Below are 17,120 nucleotides of genomic sequence, written 5' to 3'. Positions count from 1 at the left end.
TTCCTAATATAGAGTTGCACCCCCTCTACAAGGTGTCAAAGTGTTCCACATGGATGCTGGCTCATGTTGACTCTAGTGCTTCCCACAGTTGTGTCAGATTGGCTGGATGTCCTTTGGGTGGTGGACCGTTCTTGATACACATGGGAAACTGTTGAGCGTGAAAAACCCATCAGCGTTGCAGTTCTTGACACACTCAAACCTGGCACCTACTACCATACCCCGTTCAAAGCCACTTAAATATTTTGTCTTGCCCATTCACCCTCTGAATGGCACACATGCACAATCCATTTCTCAATTGTCTCAAGCCTTAAAAATAATTATTTAACCTGTCTCCTCCCTTTAACAGGTGACATCAATAAGGGATCATAGCTTGATTCACCTGGTCAGTCTGTCATACAAAGAGCAGGTGTTCCTCATGTTTTGTACACTCAGTGTATCTTATCGGCACCAAAGTATCGTGATAATATCATGTCGTGAGGTCCCTGGCAATTCCCAGCCCTACACAGTACACTGTAGAGCTGATGAAGGTCACAGAGGTCAGGACTCTCTCAGACAGGAAACCCAGAGAAACGGTTGGGTGGGTCAAGAATTGTGAATGCACTTTACCAAGCAGCCTTGATTCAGTACAGGGCTACACTACAGTCTGTTAGGGCAGTGGATTTCATTCCAAGCCATTTTAGTGATAACTTGTGTATCACGAGGTCTACCATTTATGTGGCTTTGGAGTGCAACAATTTGAGAATAAAATCAGTTGTCCTTTTTTTGAATAAATTCAGTACATATCTGTAAATGGCTACCAAAATGAGAAGGACCTTTCAAAATCTGCTCAGAGGTTGTACTGCATCAGTGACTGTATCTATGGTAACCCATCCAGAAGATTACTCTAGGCTCTAAATCATAAGGTGACGTAACTTCATTTATGATCGTTCTGTTCAGGCCTAAACTTTCCCCAGTCCTCCCTTGAAGATACAGAGAAAGCTACATAGCATAGGCCTAATTTACGTTTGGGGGAACATTTTCATTTTCCTCGATCCGTTAAAAAATTAATCTCCGATTCGCCACATTGTGTTGTTCATTACCATTTTGAGGGATTACCAGAAGCAGTGGGGAGGACTGAATAATGCAGAGGATGTGATGGAGCTGGCTGCTATGTCAGGCTCACTGTAGCCTGTCCTCTGTCTGCTGGGACCCAGCCAGCCAGGGCTTAGACCTGTGCTTTATTTCACCCAGAGGACTCAGAGCAGAGCTTCCCAGAGCTGCTGGGGTTTGCGCCCAGATCCCCCTTGGCTTCAGAAAGGTCAGGGATGGTTTGCACATGCTCTGTACACACAGCCAAAACCTTTGAGGCGAGTCATGGAAGGGGACAGATGTCGGTGTCAGACTTGGGTGTCTGTGTTGAGAATTACATGGTGGGAGATCTGTTTTTTCAGGGAGAATGGTTCACTAATATGTGTGTTCTATTCTAATGCTGTGTGTGTTTGACCTTGCAGCCATTTGGTGTGAACCAGCCTGGACCATACGTCAGCTACACTACTGTGGACTCCAACGGCTACCTGAAGAACGCCTCAGGTAAGTCCAATGTGGACCGCCGCCAGCCGTCTTAATACAGGCATTCTGGCAATAGTGCAGATTTGGTGGGCCGTCAGCCATGACAGTTGTTCTATTGGGAATGGAGTTGAATACAGACTTCCTCTCTATACTTGGAGATCATGATCTCAGTGCTGCAGTAGCAGGTCTGAGTGACTGGGCTGTGGTGTGCTATTGGTCAGTGTGGTGTGTGTGGCTGAGAGGCCCTTTCAGGATTGTGGCCCTTTCAGGGCTGTAGCCCCAGGGGTTTAATTGAAGCCTGGCTTCTATGTTTTCCCAAATAATAGCCCTGTCGCCCATCTCACCAGAGGTTATCTCACCGCCCGGCCTGATAATGTTGACACAGCGCGTTTCCTGCTGGAGAAAGGCATGATGGGTAGAGGGTTATTAGTTTGTTTGCTAAGAAACGGAGGGCTTTGTTGCTCTGCTCTTTATAGGAGGTTGGAAGAGAGGAGGAAAAGAGGGAGGCTTGTTTTCCTTCGAAAATAAAAGAGATTTGATTAAAAAGAACCGAGCTATACATCCGAGATAAAGTTTCTATGGCTCAGTGAAGAGGAGGGTGAAAGAATGGAGTTCTTAACAAAGATCTGTAGGGAAGGTTCTGTGTGTACGTCTGTGTGTGTGGGTGGATACAAGAGGCTTGGAGGCAGAGGTGTCATTGCCATATTCTGTGTCGCTCAGTCAGGTCCCCTTCATCAGAAAAGCTTCAACACAATGACATAATTTCTCTAATGAAGGTAGCCTCATTCCTCAATACAAAACTATACTGTAGTACCTATGGAATGTGATGTTTTGTATTATCCCACATAGCATAATCACCTAACCAGCCAGAGTACCAATTAATGTCATACTGAGCTGAAAATTGTAAGCACACACCTACACTGTCAAGTGGTCTTTATACACAACCTGGTACAGCAGGAACAAGACAGACTAGACATTAAACCATGACCCAGTCAGTCTCATTGTTCAACACCTATAATATAATATAATATGCCATTTAGCAGACGCTTTTATCCAAAGCGACTTAGTCGTGCGTGCATACATTTTTGTGTATGGGTGGTCCCGGGGATCGAACCCACTACCTTGGCGTTACAAGCGCCGTGCTCTACCAGCTGAGCTACAGAGGACACCTGAGAAAAAAAATCTCAACACCTGAGAACTGAACTGATAGACACCAGCATTACTTTGTTAATTAAGTGATTTGGACCTGCCCATGTTGGTCCAGTCCAAGGTGTGACTGGTGCCAGTGTAGCACAGGCCAGCTAAAGGATGACACTGGGGCATAGTTCTGTTGAATGGACAGGGCAGATGAGTTGAATTAGGCCTAATGTCTCCCCCGCAGTCTCGAGGAAGTGACAAGGCCATTTCAAAGACAAATCGCGAAACGGCTTAGAGGACAGACATTATTTTCAGATAACTGAGAGTAATTGATTCAAGCATTTGCTAGATTTCTCAGTGAATAATCACTTCTTTTAAAAAGCCTTAGTTCTGTTCGGCAATTTTTTTGTTGTTGTTGCAGTATTTTCCTTTCCATTGTCTGTGTGTGTCTGGGTATCAACAAGGAGTAGGACAGTCAGGTCTAAAAAGCAGATTTCATAGATTTGACTATCTAGCTACTCTACCGGTCAAAAGTTTTAGAACACCTACTCATTCAAGGGTTTTTCTTTATGTTTACTGTTTTCTATATAATAGTGAAGACATCAAAACTATGAAATAACACATATTGAATCATGTAGTAACCAAAAAAGTGGTAAACAAATCAAAATATATTTTATATTTGAGATTCTTCAAATATTCACCTTTGCCTTGATGACAGCTTTGCACACTCTTGGCATTCTCTCAACCAGCTTCACCTGGAATGCTTTTCCAACAGTCTTGCTGAGCACTTGTTGGCTGCTTTTCCTTCAATCTGCGGTCCCACTCATCCCAAACCATCTCAATTTGGGTGAAGTCAGGGGTTTGTGGAGGCCAGGTCATCTGATGCAGCACTCCATCACTCTACTTCTTAGTAAAATAGCCCTTACACAGCCTGGAGGTGTGTTGGGTCATTGTCCTGTTGAAAAACAAATGATAGTCCTACTAAGCCCAAACCAAATGGGATGGCGTATCGCTGCAAAATGCTGTGGTAGCCATGCTGGTTAAGTGTGCCTTGAATTTTAAATACATCACAGACAGTGTCACCAGCAAAGCACCCCCACACCATAATACCTCCTCCTCCATGCTTTACGGTGGGAAATACACATTCGGAGATCATCCGTTCACCCACACCACGTCTCACAAAGACACGGCGGTTGGAACCAAAAATCTCAAATTTGGACTCCAGACCAAAGGACAGATTTCCACCGGTCTAATGTCCATTGCTCGTGTTTCTTGGCCCAAGCAAGTCTCTTCTTCTTATTGGTGTCCTTTAGTAGTGGTTTCTTTGCAGCAATACGACCATGAAGGCCTGATTCACACAGTCTCCTCTGAACAGTTGATGTTGATGTGTCTGTTACTTGAACTCTGTGAAGCATTTATTTGGGCTGCAATTTATGAGGTTGGTAACTCTAATGAACTTATCCTCTGCAGCAGAGGTAACTCTGGGTCTTCCATTCCTGTGGCGGTCCTCATGAGATCCAGTTTCATCATAGCGCTTGATGGTTTTTGAGACTGTACTTAAAGAACCTTTCAAAGTTCTTGAAATGTTCCGTATTGACTGACCTTCATGTCTTAAAGTAATGATGGACTGTTGTTTTTCATTGCTTATTTGAGCTGTTCTTGCCATAAATGGACTTGGTCTTTTACCAATTAGGGCTATCTTCTGTATACCCCCCCCTACCTTGTCACAACACAACTGATTGGCTCAAACGCATTAAGAAGGAAATTCCACAAATTAACTTTTAAGAAGGCACACCTGTTAATTGAAATGCATTCCAGGTGACTACCTCATGAAGCTGATTGAGAGAATGCCAAGAGAGTGCAAAGCTGTCATCAAGGCAAAGGGTGGCTATTTGAAGAATCTCAAATATAAAATATATTTTGATTTGTTTAACACTTTTTTTGCTGACTACATGATTCCATATGTGTTATTTCATAGTTTTGATATCTTCACTATTATTCTACAATGTAGAAAATAGTAAAAATACAGAAAAGCCCTGGAATGAGTAGGTGTTCTAAAACCTTTGACAGGTAGTGTACATCCTGTTCTGTTGGAATCATCCACTAATGGAAACGCAACAATACAATAGTCACTTTGAGAAGTAGAACACTCTTCCCTCACTCCTCTCTCTCTCTGACAGGACACAGTTATAAGGGCAAGAGCATAGATCAATCAGTCCACAAGGAGTACAGTCAAAAGAACCAGAGTGTCAGAAAGCCCTCTCTCTTTCCAAACAGTTTGTTTATTGTTCAATAATCCCCAACCTCTATTCAATTTCCTTTCTCCCATTCATGTTTGTTATCTGTGTGGATGTGGAGCCTCCATGTTGTGGTCAATGCTATTTAAAGATGACTGGTTTAGTGTTGTCCTCTGACCCCTGTGCTGGAGCTGCTCTGTGGGCTGAAGAGCATCTGTGTCTGCACCAGACACCTCTCCCTGAGAAGGTCATCTAACAAGCTGAACTGAGGAAAAGCCCCAACAGCTGCCTGCCTGGAGGCTGAGCCAATGAGAAGGGGAGTGAAAGGCCAGAGCTGTGTCTACACTGACTGAGGGAGACACTCGGGGTATAGGTTAGATATATTGTACTGTAGGGAGAGTGGAATAACCCAGCCAGCCCTGGCTGGGTTATTCCCAGGACTCCTCATTTAACAGTGATAAAGTGCAGTGCAGGACAAAGCCAGTGTGTGATTCAATCAAGTTCAACCCAAAGACAATCCCTTGTTACCCAGTATCCACCCTCAGATCAAACGCAAACTCAGACGGATGATTCAGATTTAGTTGGCTTTAGATACTTACAATAATCTATCCACTCAGAAATCGACTGTTTGGCATTATGAATTTAAGATGTATTATTGTGATTTAAAGTGTATTTATTCTGTGGCTAGGGGCATGGGGAGAAGGCAGGTAGACTGACAGAAATGAGTGATGATGCGCGGACTGTCTGCTCTCTCTACTGGGGCCTCATGCTCTTCGTTTACCCTTCAATACTTAAAGAGATGATAGAGGGATGGAAGTCAAATACATGAATGGATGTGGAAGGAAAGGACTATAGAAAAGACATACTGTAGAGGCAGAGGATAAAATGGCTGAAAAATAGAAGCAAATGGCAGCAAATAGTGGCAAGTGGGTTATGGGTTAGAGGAATGGAATGAAGATCTGGGTCAATGAAAAAGAAGGAGTAGAGGGAACGGGGAAAATAAAGTGAAGGTACAGGAGGTAGGACACACTGCACTTAGCACTCCTACGCCAAGCTGTGGTCCACAGATAGCGCTCTTACCGCTGGGGCTTCTGTATCACAGGGCTTCAAGCACTCATTGGTGAACCTGCGTACGGAACTCAGACTCACCTCTGCCATCTCCTTTTGGTATTGAACCTTGGTTATAGTGCCGTACAGGCAGCTCCCTTCATACTGTAACGTATGGCACAGGCCCATGTGTTAGTTACTGATAATACCAAGGCAATTCCCTACAGGAACGTTCAGTGGTAATGATATGGTCACGCAGGCAGGCATATCAGTGGGCCAGCATATCAGCAGTGTGTGTGCAGTACAGTATTTATGTTTTAGCATGTTTTTTGCTGGTGTGAGGTCTGTGATTATATCACCACGTGCTCTCAGCATGCGGGCCGGGGGAACACCCAGGGGTATGTGCGGTGTGCCAGACAGGAAGAGCGTAATAGCCATGGCGGTTAGCCTCAGTGCGCTGCGGTGTCTCTGTGCGGTGGTTCTGTGGAGGCCTGGTCTCTGTGATGCTGAGGCTAAGAGACATAGGGGATTTAAAAGGCCTGGATGGCTGGTCCTGTCAGATGATCCCTGGCTGCTCTGCCTGGCTGCTCTGCCTGGCTGACCTGCCTGGCTGCTCTGCCTGGCTGACCTGCCTGCCTGTGTATCGATCCCCAGGACGCAGGCGGTCTCCATCTCCACATCTCCAGCTGGAGCTAGTCAATCAACCAGCAGAATATTAATGCTGGCTCTGCCTGCCTAGTGTGGGTGTGAGTTAATGTTTGTGTGTGTGTTTTGTGTGCTCGTGTTTTGTGTGCTCGTGTTTTGTGTGCTCGTGTTTTGTGTGTGTGTGTGTGTGTGTTTTTGAGTATGTCTGTGCGGGCGTGCATGAGCGTGACCATACATGTTTGTTTGTTTGTTTGTTTGTATTTATGTGCGTACTTGATTGACTGTGTGTGGGAGGGCATTTAATTTATGTGCAGTGCAGCAATGCATGTGTGCTGCCTGGTCCTCAGGAACCAGTGCTCCATCTGAACCTCTCACCTCAGTCTCCTCACCCTTCGGGCTATTTATATAAGGCCCTGGTATGCAATAGCTTACCTTTCCCCTCCGTCCTTATTCCCTATGGAAAAGAATGGAATTAGAATGTAGCTATATTTGAGATGAACATTGACCTTAAAGAAAGATTTCCATACTGTTGGTTTCTGTGCCATTTGGATCAAGGGAGTTGTTATTCTGCACAGTTAGTAAATCAGTAGGCCATATAGAGTAAGCTATAGTCCCCTGTACACAGTACAGTACCAGTCAAAAGTTTGGACACACCTACTCATTCAAGGGTTTTTCTGTATTTTTACAATTTTTTACATTGTAGAATAATAGTGAAGATATCAAAACTATGAAATAACACATATGGAATCATGTAGTAACCAAAAAAGTGTTAAAGAAATCAAAATAGATTTTAGATTTTAGATTCTTCAAAGTAGTCACCCTTTGCCTTGATGACAGCTTTGCACACTCTTGGCATTCTCTCAACCAGCTTCATGAGGTAGTCACCTGGAATGCATTTAAATTAACAGGTGTGCCTTGTTAAAAGTTAATTTGTGGAATTTCTTTCCTTCTTAATGCATTTGAGCCAATCAGTTGTGTTGTGACAAGGTACAGAAGATAGCCTGCTCAACATCTCATTCCAAAAACATGAGCATTAATTTGGAGTTGGTCCCCCCTTTGGTGCTATAACAGCCTCCACTCTTCTGGGAAGGCTTTCCACTAGATGTTGGAACATTGCTGTGGGGACTTGCTTCCATTCAACCACAAGAGCATTAGTGAGGTTGGGCACTGATGTTGGACGATTAGGCCTGTCTCGCAGTCGGCGTTCTGATTCATTCCAAAGTTGTTCAAGTTCTTCCACACTGATCTCAACAAACCATTTCTGCATGGGCCTCGCTTTGTGCACGGGGGTATTGTAATACTCAAACAGGAAAGGGCCTTCCCCAAACTGTTGCCACAAAGTTTAAAGCACAGAATGTAATTGTACGCTTTAGCGTTAAGATTTCCCTTCACTGGAACTAAGGGGCCTAACCCGAACCATGAAAAACAGCCCCAGACCATTCATTATTCCTCCTCCACCAAACTTGACAGTCGTCACTATGCATTCGGGCAGGTAGTGTTCTCCTGGCATCCGCCAAACCCAGATTCGTCCGTCAGACTGCGTGATGGTGAAGCGTGATTCATCACTCCAGAGAACGCGTTTCCACTGCTCCAGAGTCCAATGGCGGCGAGCTTTACACCACTCCAGCCGACGCTTGGCATTGCGCATGTTGATCTTAGGCTTGTGTGCGGCTGCTCGGCCATGGAAACCCATTTCATGAAGCTCCCAACTAACAGTTCTTGTGCTGACGTTGCTTCCAGAGGCAGTTTGGAACTCGGTAGTGAGTGTTGCAACCGAAGACAGACTATTTTTATGCGCTACGCTCTTCAGCACTCGCCAGTCCCGTTCTGTGAGCTTGTGTGGCCTACCACTTTGCGGCTGAGCCGTTGTTGCTCCTAGACGTTTCCACTTCACAATAACAGCGCATACAGTTGACCGGGGCAGCTCTAGCAGGGCAGAAATTTGACCAACTGACTTGTTGGAAAGGTGGCATCCTATGACGGTGCCACGTTGAAAGTCACTGAGCTCTTCAGTATGGGCTATTCTACTGCCAATGTTTGTCTATGGAGATTGCATGGCTGTGTGCTCAATTTTATACACCTGTCAGCAATGGACCTTTGTAGTGTACATCTATATGTTGTTGGTGCGGGGTAAAGCTAGTGATTTTAAAGCTTCTCTGGCGTGGTGTTAAGGCGGTCTGGTCTGGTGTCAGGCTTAATAAGCAGACAAGATCGATTACCCTCGACTGGTGATGGCAGGACGGGCTGTGTGTGTTGTGTTCACTGCATAAGAGAGGAGGAAGGGAGGGAGGGTGCTAGCCTCTGGGCACAGAAGATACTGGATGAAATGAAGCAGAGGAATCGCTGTCATTTGAAAAATGAGGGATGGTGAATGAATAGTACCACTGGTACAAAAGAGGTGTGGGGATGCGCTCTCTCTATCCACCTATCTCTGGATTCTATCCCTCTCTTTCTCTCCCATGGTGCCGGGGCTTTTGGCTGGCTTATTGGAGGGGAGGAGAGGAGGAGGGATGAGGAACAAACAGCTCTACATCGGTAGGGAACTTCAGCAGGATCTGTTTAATTAGGCAAATGAGGATGGAGGATTAAGGACAGCAGACACACACAGACACCTATACACACACAATCACTGTACTATGCTGTCATTATTGTGAGACACACAGATTTTATACTCTCTATATGACACTCATGAGTGATCAAGTCAGGTGAACAAGTCACTCTTCATACAGATGCCCAGGTAACCAAACACACCACACACAGACATGCACACAGTACACTCTCTCACACACACATCACCTGTTGGGCTGGACCTGTGTCTTGTCAGGTTGAAGTCAGTTGAAGGTGTTGAATGTGTGGAAGTGTGCAGAGCTAACCAACTGGAGAGAAAGGGAGGATTATTATTGATCAGAGCTTTGTTCTGCCCATGATTCTCTCCTGTGGGTTTCTGCACTCAGGCCAGTAAATTGTTCTCAAATTCAATGCAGGATTACCCCTCCGCCTGTTCAACTCCTCCTGTTTATCTCTCTCTACAAACCACACAATACACTCACTCTCTTTCCTTTCGCTCACTCTGTCTCGTTCTCTCACACATAATATCTTTCTCTCCCTCTCTTTCTTTCTGTCATTGTTCTCCTCTTCTCTCTGGAGTGTTTTTAATATTGTCTCTACATCTCCTCTTCTCCCTGTAGTGTGTTAATATTGTCTCTACATCTCCTCTTCTCCCTGTAGTGTGTTAATATTGTCTCTACATCTCCTCTTCTCCCTAAAGTGTGTTAATATTGTCTCTACATCTCCTCTTCTCCCTAAAGTGTGTTAATATTGTCTCTACATCTCCTCTTCTCCCTAAAGTGTGTTAATATTGTCTCTACATCTCCTCTTCTCCCTGTAGTGTGTTAATATTGTCTCTACATCTCCTCTTCTCCCTGTAGTGTGTTAATATTGTCTCTACATCTCCTCTTCTCCCTGTAGTGTGTCAATATTGTCTCTACATCTCCTCTTCTCCCTGGAGTGTGTTAATATTGTCTTTACATCTCCTCTTCTCCCTGTAGTGTGTTAATATTGTCTCTACATCTCCTCTTCTCCCCGGAGTGTGTTAATATTGTCTCTACATCTCCTCTTCTCCCCGGAGTGTGTTAATATTGTCTCTACATCTCCTCTTCTCCCTGGAGTGTGTTAATATTGTCTCTACATCTCCTCTTCTCCCTAAAGTGTGTTAATATTGTCTCTATATCTCCTCTTCTCCCTAAAGTGTGTTAATATTGTCTCTACATCTCCTCTTCTCCCTGGAGTGTGTTAATATTGTCTCTACATCTCCTCTTCTCCCTAAAGTGTGTTAATATTGTCTCTATTCTCCTCTTCTCCCTGTAGTGTGTTAATATTGTCTCTACATCTCCTCTTCTCCCTGTAGTGTGTTAATATTGTCTCTACATCTCCTCTTCTCCCCGGAGTGTGTTAATATTGTCTCTACATCTCCTCTTCTCCCTGTAGTGTGTTAATATTGTCTCTACATCTCCTCTTCTCCCCGGAGTGTGTTAATATTGTCTCTACATCTCCTCTTCTCCCTGTAGTGTGTTAATATTGTCTCTACATCTCCTCTTCTCCCTGTAGTGTGTTAATATTGTCTCTACATCTCCTCTTCTCCCTAAAGTGTGTTAATATTGTCTCTACATCTCCTCTTCTCCCTGTAGTGTGTTAATATTGTCTCTACATCTCCTCTTCTCCCTGTAGTGTGTTAATATTGTCTCTACATCTCCTCTTCTCCCTAAAGTGTGTTAATATTGTCTCTACATCTCCTCTTCTCCCTGAAGTGTGTTAATATTGTCTCTACATCTCCTCTTCTCCCTGTAGTGTGTTAATATTGTCTCTACATCTCCTCTTCTCCCTGTAGTGTGTTAATATTGTCTCTACATCTCCTCGTCTCCCTGTAGTGTGTTAATATTGTCTCTACATCTCCTCTTCTCCCTGTAGTGTGTTAATATTGTCTCTACATCTCCTCTTCTCCCTGTAGTGTGTTAATATTGTCTCTACATCTCCTCTTCTCCCTGTAGTGTGTTAATATTGTCTCTACATCTCCTCTTCTCCCTGTAGTGTGTTAATATTGTCTCTACATCTCCTCTTCTCCCTGTGTTCCATCAGTGGGAATGGTCTCAGTCCTAGTATCTGCCATGCTCCCCTAATGTAATAGATCTGAATGCCTCTCAAAGCCTGCTCTGTCGCCACAGTAACCTGTAGGAGAGCACACATCTCAACTGCAGCCTAATGCCCAATTATGAGAGAGAGGGAACAAGAGATGGAGAGAGAACAAGAGGTAGAGGGAGAGAGAACAGGAGGTAGAAAGAGAGGGAACAAGAGGTAGAGGGAGAGAGTGGGAGGGAGTGGGAGAGGGATAACAAGAGGTAGATAGAGAGAGGGGACAAGAGGGAGGGAGCGAGAGGGGGAGCAAGAGAGGAGGAGAGAGATAAGGAGAGAGAGGGGAAACAAGAGAGAAGGAGATAGGGAAAAAGAGTCACCATCTATTCTGGTTACCTCCTCTCTCAACACCAGTCTTGATCTGTCAAACCCAGATCTCAGTTTGCTTCTTCTTCTCGTTGTGTTTCTGATGATCAGACACGACGCACTGATGATCTCAACAAACACTGTGTCACACATGGTGCCGTGAGCTTTAATTCTGTCTTTTCCTCCTGTGAGAGCACTAGTGATAAGAGAGGAGTGGATAGGAGCCCTATGGGCATGCCACTTATCTCCTCCACTACAGACACACGCTTCTCCCCACAAATCAATGTCTGAATCTGCCGTCTGCATTGTGTGGGTGCTGAGGGCCCCTCTCCTCTCCCAGGCTTAGCTGTGGCTCAGTGTGTACCACTTCATTCCTCTAACGTCCTTTATTCCCCAGGCCCTGCCGCCGCAACGTCCTCAATCGCCACTATGTGTCCTTTCCGTCCCTCCCATTGCTGTGGAAGTGGGCAATCAGGGGAGAGAGTGGTTTCTATAGCGACAGATGTTGAGAATCTCTCCACAAACAGGTTGCCGAGATGATCTGGGGCCTTGGGAAGATGTGTTTGAGGCTGTGTGTGTCTGACTGTGTGAAACCTAATCAAGATTCGATGTAGCGTGTGCGAGTTCTTTATACGCTGTTGTTAAAAGATTGCTACTGGCCACAATGGTCACCATTTGAGATAATGTTTCATAAGATAATTGTGTCCTAAAACTATGGGTCACTTTTGTTACAATACTAATGCTGATCTCCATTAGCGTTTGCCTGATGGTGTCTGTTGCAATATAATGATGTCGCCGTCCCATTGTTTACCAGTCTCCGTATGTTCTATTTGTGTTGTATCATTGTGAGTGAGACTAAATTCCTCTGTGACCAATGAAGGTTAAAAGCCTGCAGTGTGTTTTTGTGTGATATGCTCATGTGTTTTTGCATGTGTGTGTGTGTGTGTGTGTGTGTGTGTAGGACGGTGGCCGAAGAGGCCCGCATAGAGAGCTAGTCTCTTCTACCGCTGGTGTCTCTGAGGGAGTGGAGGGACTAAAGTGATTTGATTACGAGTGGGCTGGAGTCACACTCTGTGACATAATTCAGGGCTGAGGCGTCTCTTTATCCCTCTACTCACTGAGTAAGAGTCCTACTCTAAATTATACACTGAATGTTAACAAGTGTGCCTCAGAGCCGTACCTCCCCCTCTTTAGCCCAGTCCTGGATCAGCCCCCCCTCTCTGTCTCTGGTGGGAGGGCAACAGTGTGTTTCAACACTCAGCCTCACACACCTGTGTCTTCTCTCCTCTACCATTGAGCTTCAGTGCCTCTCTTCTGGCTCGGAGACTCGGTGAGGAGTATTGCAAGTTGCCATTGTTCGTGTGTATGTCTTTTTGAGGGTTAGGTAGATTTCCCCTCTTAGGAGTTTTGAACTTGTGAGATTCCTCCCTTGCTCCCTGACTCACAAGAGCAGCATGGGAAGTGAGTCGTTAGGGAGGAGACTGAAGAGTAGCTCTTCCTTCCCTTATGTTGTGAAGCTGGCAAAGTTCCTCTCCTCTTCCTCTTCACTAGATATCCACTCTCCATCTCTTTCTCTCTGGCACAGGAGATCACTGCAAGTTTTATGTTCTGAGTCAGGCTTTTGATGCTGAGGGGGGTTTCTTTGGCTCACAGTGTGTGTGTGTGTGTGTGTGTGTGTGTGTGTGTGTGTGTGTGTGTGTGTGTGTGTGTGTGTGTGTGTGTGTGTGTGTGTGTGTGTGTGTGTGTGTGTGTGTGTGTGTGTGTGTGTGTGTGTGTGTGTGTGTGTGTGTGTGTGTGTGTGTGTGTGTGTGTGTGTGTGTGTGTGTGTGTGTGTGCGCAATGTACTCGCCCATGTTTCTGAATGAGCTTTTGGAGCTGAGGAGTCCTGACTCGTTGGGTGTGAACATGTGTTCTGCTCTGTTTGCTTGGAGGCTCTACAATATGTGTGGGTCGGTGGGTGGGTGGCTGGTACTCATCAACATGCTTGAGACTCCTCACACCCAGATTGGAGAGAGCCTGGGAATGAGTGAATGTGATAACCTGTGGAAGCGTAAGGTTCCTTGAGTAAGCCTGCTCTTCGGGAGCTGTTTGGCTGGTTGGCTGCTCTGAATCCTCTTTGTGGTCTGAGAGGGGGATTGGAGGCTGTCAGTCATGTGCTGCAGGCTGGAGCGCTCCGCCAAGGTCTGTCTGTGTGCTCCACGGCTGTGCTGCAGGGAGATAGGGCTCCCACACACACCAGGCTGTAGCCCGCAGCAGCTAGCCAGAACCCCCACCCATCACAAGCCTTCCTCCAGCCAGCACCACCAGCACCCCCCACCTCAGTGCATGGCCTCTCTCCAGCCTAGCTCCCCCACCTGCAGAGTGGCAGTCCCTAAGCCAGCTTCCTCTCTCTCTGAGTGACACATCCTCTAGCAAGCGTCCCCAGCAGCACTGTGACATTTCCCCCTGCTGTGTCCATTCGCAACATGACCTATCCTTTAGTTAACATTCAACACACAACTACAACCTGTCACTAGGGTAGCTGGTTAACCCCAAAATGTATGTCGTCTACCATCCTCTCCTCCAGCCCTTACAGAGACTGTGGTTACTTAAGCCGGGCGTGCACTAGACGATTTTGGCCCCGATTTACGGTTCGGGTAAATTTTTGAGATTAGACACAAAATCCCAATGTTGTTGCCTACTCTGGGCGTGGGGCCGTCACCGATGCTCGTTTAATGTGAGCGGGTCAGAGACTCAATCTGAGGGCTACTGATCCTGTCTTTGAGCCGTCCCAGACGCCCTGATATTTTCAAACACGTTTGATTTTATCGGCACAAAATCTGCAATGCTGTTGTAGTGAGATGTGCAACGACAACTTTTGAGAACGGTGATCAGCAACAGCCAATGAGAGCTCGCCAGAGAAGAAGCCAGTGCGATGATAACGTTGTATCACGTCACCCAGAATGTGTAGACTCTCCAGCAGGAGCGATGACTACTACTAGTATGCGTTTCTACTTGCCTTTATCCAAAGCTAAAGTGTCAAATCGTTACAGCTCTAAAGTTCACAAGCAATGTTATTAAATTCAATGTATTGGCTAGAGATTTCAACTCTGTATTGCAAGCGTGGATCTCTGACTGAAAACGTTGATGCGGCTGCTTTGAGCCACAGCTCATTCTAGCTAAGTTAACGATCTAATCACATCAAGTGAAGAATCTTGTAGTGTGACCCCCTTCGTCTGTGCCAGATCGTTTAGTATGCACACCGCTATGTTGGCAAGACAAAAAACTACAGGAAAGACAGTTGTTTAATGTGAGGATTTTGAAAGTCGTGTCGTGTAGTGTTCGCCCGGCATTAGTCTGAGCTTGAATGGAGAAGAGAGAGATGCACGTGTTTCTTTCTTTCATACATTATTACCTTGACTAAACAGAGATGACCTTCCTGAGCTCACTCTGGCATTCAGTTAGAGGGAGAAGCTGCAGTGTGTGTGTGTGTTTGAGACAAAGCTGGTACAACAGTTCACATGGGGACAAGTCAGAGCTCACACACTTTCTGCTGACTATTGTGTGTATCTGAATCTTTTGTGTATCTGAATCTTTGGCTCTGTGCCTGAGAGTATAGAGAAAGACCCTTGGGTCCGGTCATGGTAGCCCAGTTAGAACAGGGTTTCCCAAACTCGGTCCCCGGGCCCCCACTGGGTGCACGTTTTGGTTTTTGCCCTAGCACTACACACCTGATTCAAATAATCAGTTGGTTATTTGAATCAGCTTTGTAGTGCCAGGAGTTTGGGAAACCCTGAGTTGGAACAACATTTAACTGAACTGCTTACTTTTAAATGTCCTGTTTATAATCTCTTTATGCATTGGCCACATTTAGAATCATATCAAAATAGTAATTCTGGTGAACCAATATACACCTTCATCTGATTACTCTGTCAGTTTGTGTGTGGTCTTCTAGTGTGTGCCCTCTCATTAGTGGACAATTCCAAAATTGCAACGCCTTCCTCAGCTCCCTAATACCAGGGAGAAGAGCCAGGACAGTGCACAGAATTCAAACTCCATTTTAATGTTCATGGATGAAGTCATTAGCTTTCCTTTGTCCTTTTTCCAGCACGGTAACACCTCTAAACTGTGATTTTAAAAGCTCTCTCCCTCTTCTCATTACCGACGAGAGGCTTACACAGAGCAAATTGTTTTTCTTTTAAATAGCATCATTAAGCCGTCTCTCTCTGCTCACGCTCTCTCCGCTGAGTGACTTTTCTTTAGTTTTCAGTAGAACTGTACAGTGAGGGAAAGAAGTATTTGATCCCCTGCTGATTTTGTATGTTTGCCCACTGACAAAGAAATGATCAGTCTATAATTGTAATGGTAGGTTTATTTGAACAGTAAGAGACAGAATAACAACAAAAAAATCCAGAAAAACGCATTTCAAAAATGTTATAAATTGATTTGCATTTTAATGAGGGAAATACATATTTGACCCCCTCTCAATCAGAAAGATTTCTGGCTCCCAGGTGTCTTTTATACAGGCAACGAGCTGAGATTAGGAGCGCACACTTAAAGGGAGTGCTCCTAATCTCAGCTTGTTACCTGTATAAAAGACACCTGTCCACAGAAGCAATCAATCAATCAGATTCCAAACTCTGAGCAGTAGATCTAGGCTTGCATTTTGACTCAGAAAGTGATCTTGACTCCGAAAAGGTTGGTGACCACTGATCTACACTGATTGAAGTGGATTTAACAGGTGACATCAATAAGGGATCATAGCTTTCACCTGGATTCACCTGGTCAGTCTGTGTCATGAAAAGAGCATGTTTTGTACGCTCAGTGTATGTGTCAGAGTCAATACCCTGCTATTGTATCACAAAGCTGATGGGAGGGATCGATCTCACACATACACCAAGGTCTCAGTGTGACGTCCATATTAACAGTTAGCCAACTGGTTTTACTAGCACTGTGAAGTGGACTTCCAATCAGTGTCACTACAATGGACAAGCCTCTTTATTAACAGAAATGTATACAGTACCATATTTCTACCTGTAATGACAGATTCTGACTTTCTCAGCTTCCTTTGTCCCTGCCAGTCAATTTAAATGTTTTTTTAAAGTGAGCATCTCTGTAGGATTGAAGCAATTACATTGGCTTTTACAGCAACTGCTCTGAAGCTGCTCAGTGTAACCTGCTCTATCATTGCAATCAATTACAGAAAGCAGGAACAGGGCTCAAAAGCAGGGTCACGCTTTCATTTCAGAGGAGATGGTCTAGTTGTTCCTAATTTCAAACTGTTACAATGGAGATTCGTGGAAGGTAATATATACATTCGCTCAAGATGGTGTACACTTATGCTTTATTCATAGACAGGCATTTAACCCCAGGCGTTTAGGCTCTATACTTAGGTTAAATGTGTAGATAATAGCTAGGCAGAACACACTAAGTGTTTTTTTTATGTGGACTAAAGATCCTGCTTTAATCAGTCGTTGAATCTTTTGCTTTCTGCACATCGTAAATGTAAAAACAGACTTCCATCTGAGTGTG

The 17,120-nt window shown here is 45.0% G+C and overlaps 1 protein-coding gene across 1 annotated transcript in view; it reads left to right on the top strand.

The window, feature by feature from the left end:
• LOC121548327 (T-cell immunomodulatory protein) overlaps positions 1-17,120 on the top strand; it is a gene marked incomplete at its 5' end in the record, with an annotated part of 85,923 nt that overhangs the window by 59,488 nt on the left and 9,315 nt on the right. Inside the window, one exon of the mRNA XM_045213039.1 lies at positions 1,491-1,569. Coding sequence (XP_045068974.1) covers positions 1,491-1,569 — 79 coding nt within the window. The remainder of the gene's footprint in view (positions 1-1,490; positions 1,570-17,120) is intronic.

This window comes from Coregonus clupeaformis, unplaced genomic scaffold (assembly GCF_020615455.1).
Source record: "Coregonus clupeaformis isolate EN_2021a unplaced genomic scaffold, ASM2061545v1 scaf0074, whole genome shotgun sequence".
In the NCBI taxonomy this organism is placed as follows: Eukaryota; Metazoa; Chordata; class Actinopteri; order Salmoniformes; family Salmonidae; genus Coregonus; species Coregonus clupeaformis.
The sequence above is the reverse complement of the archived record's forward strand: the minus strand, read 5'-3'. Positions and strand labels throughout refer to the sequence as shown.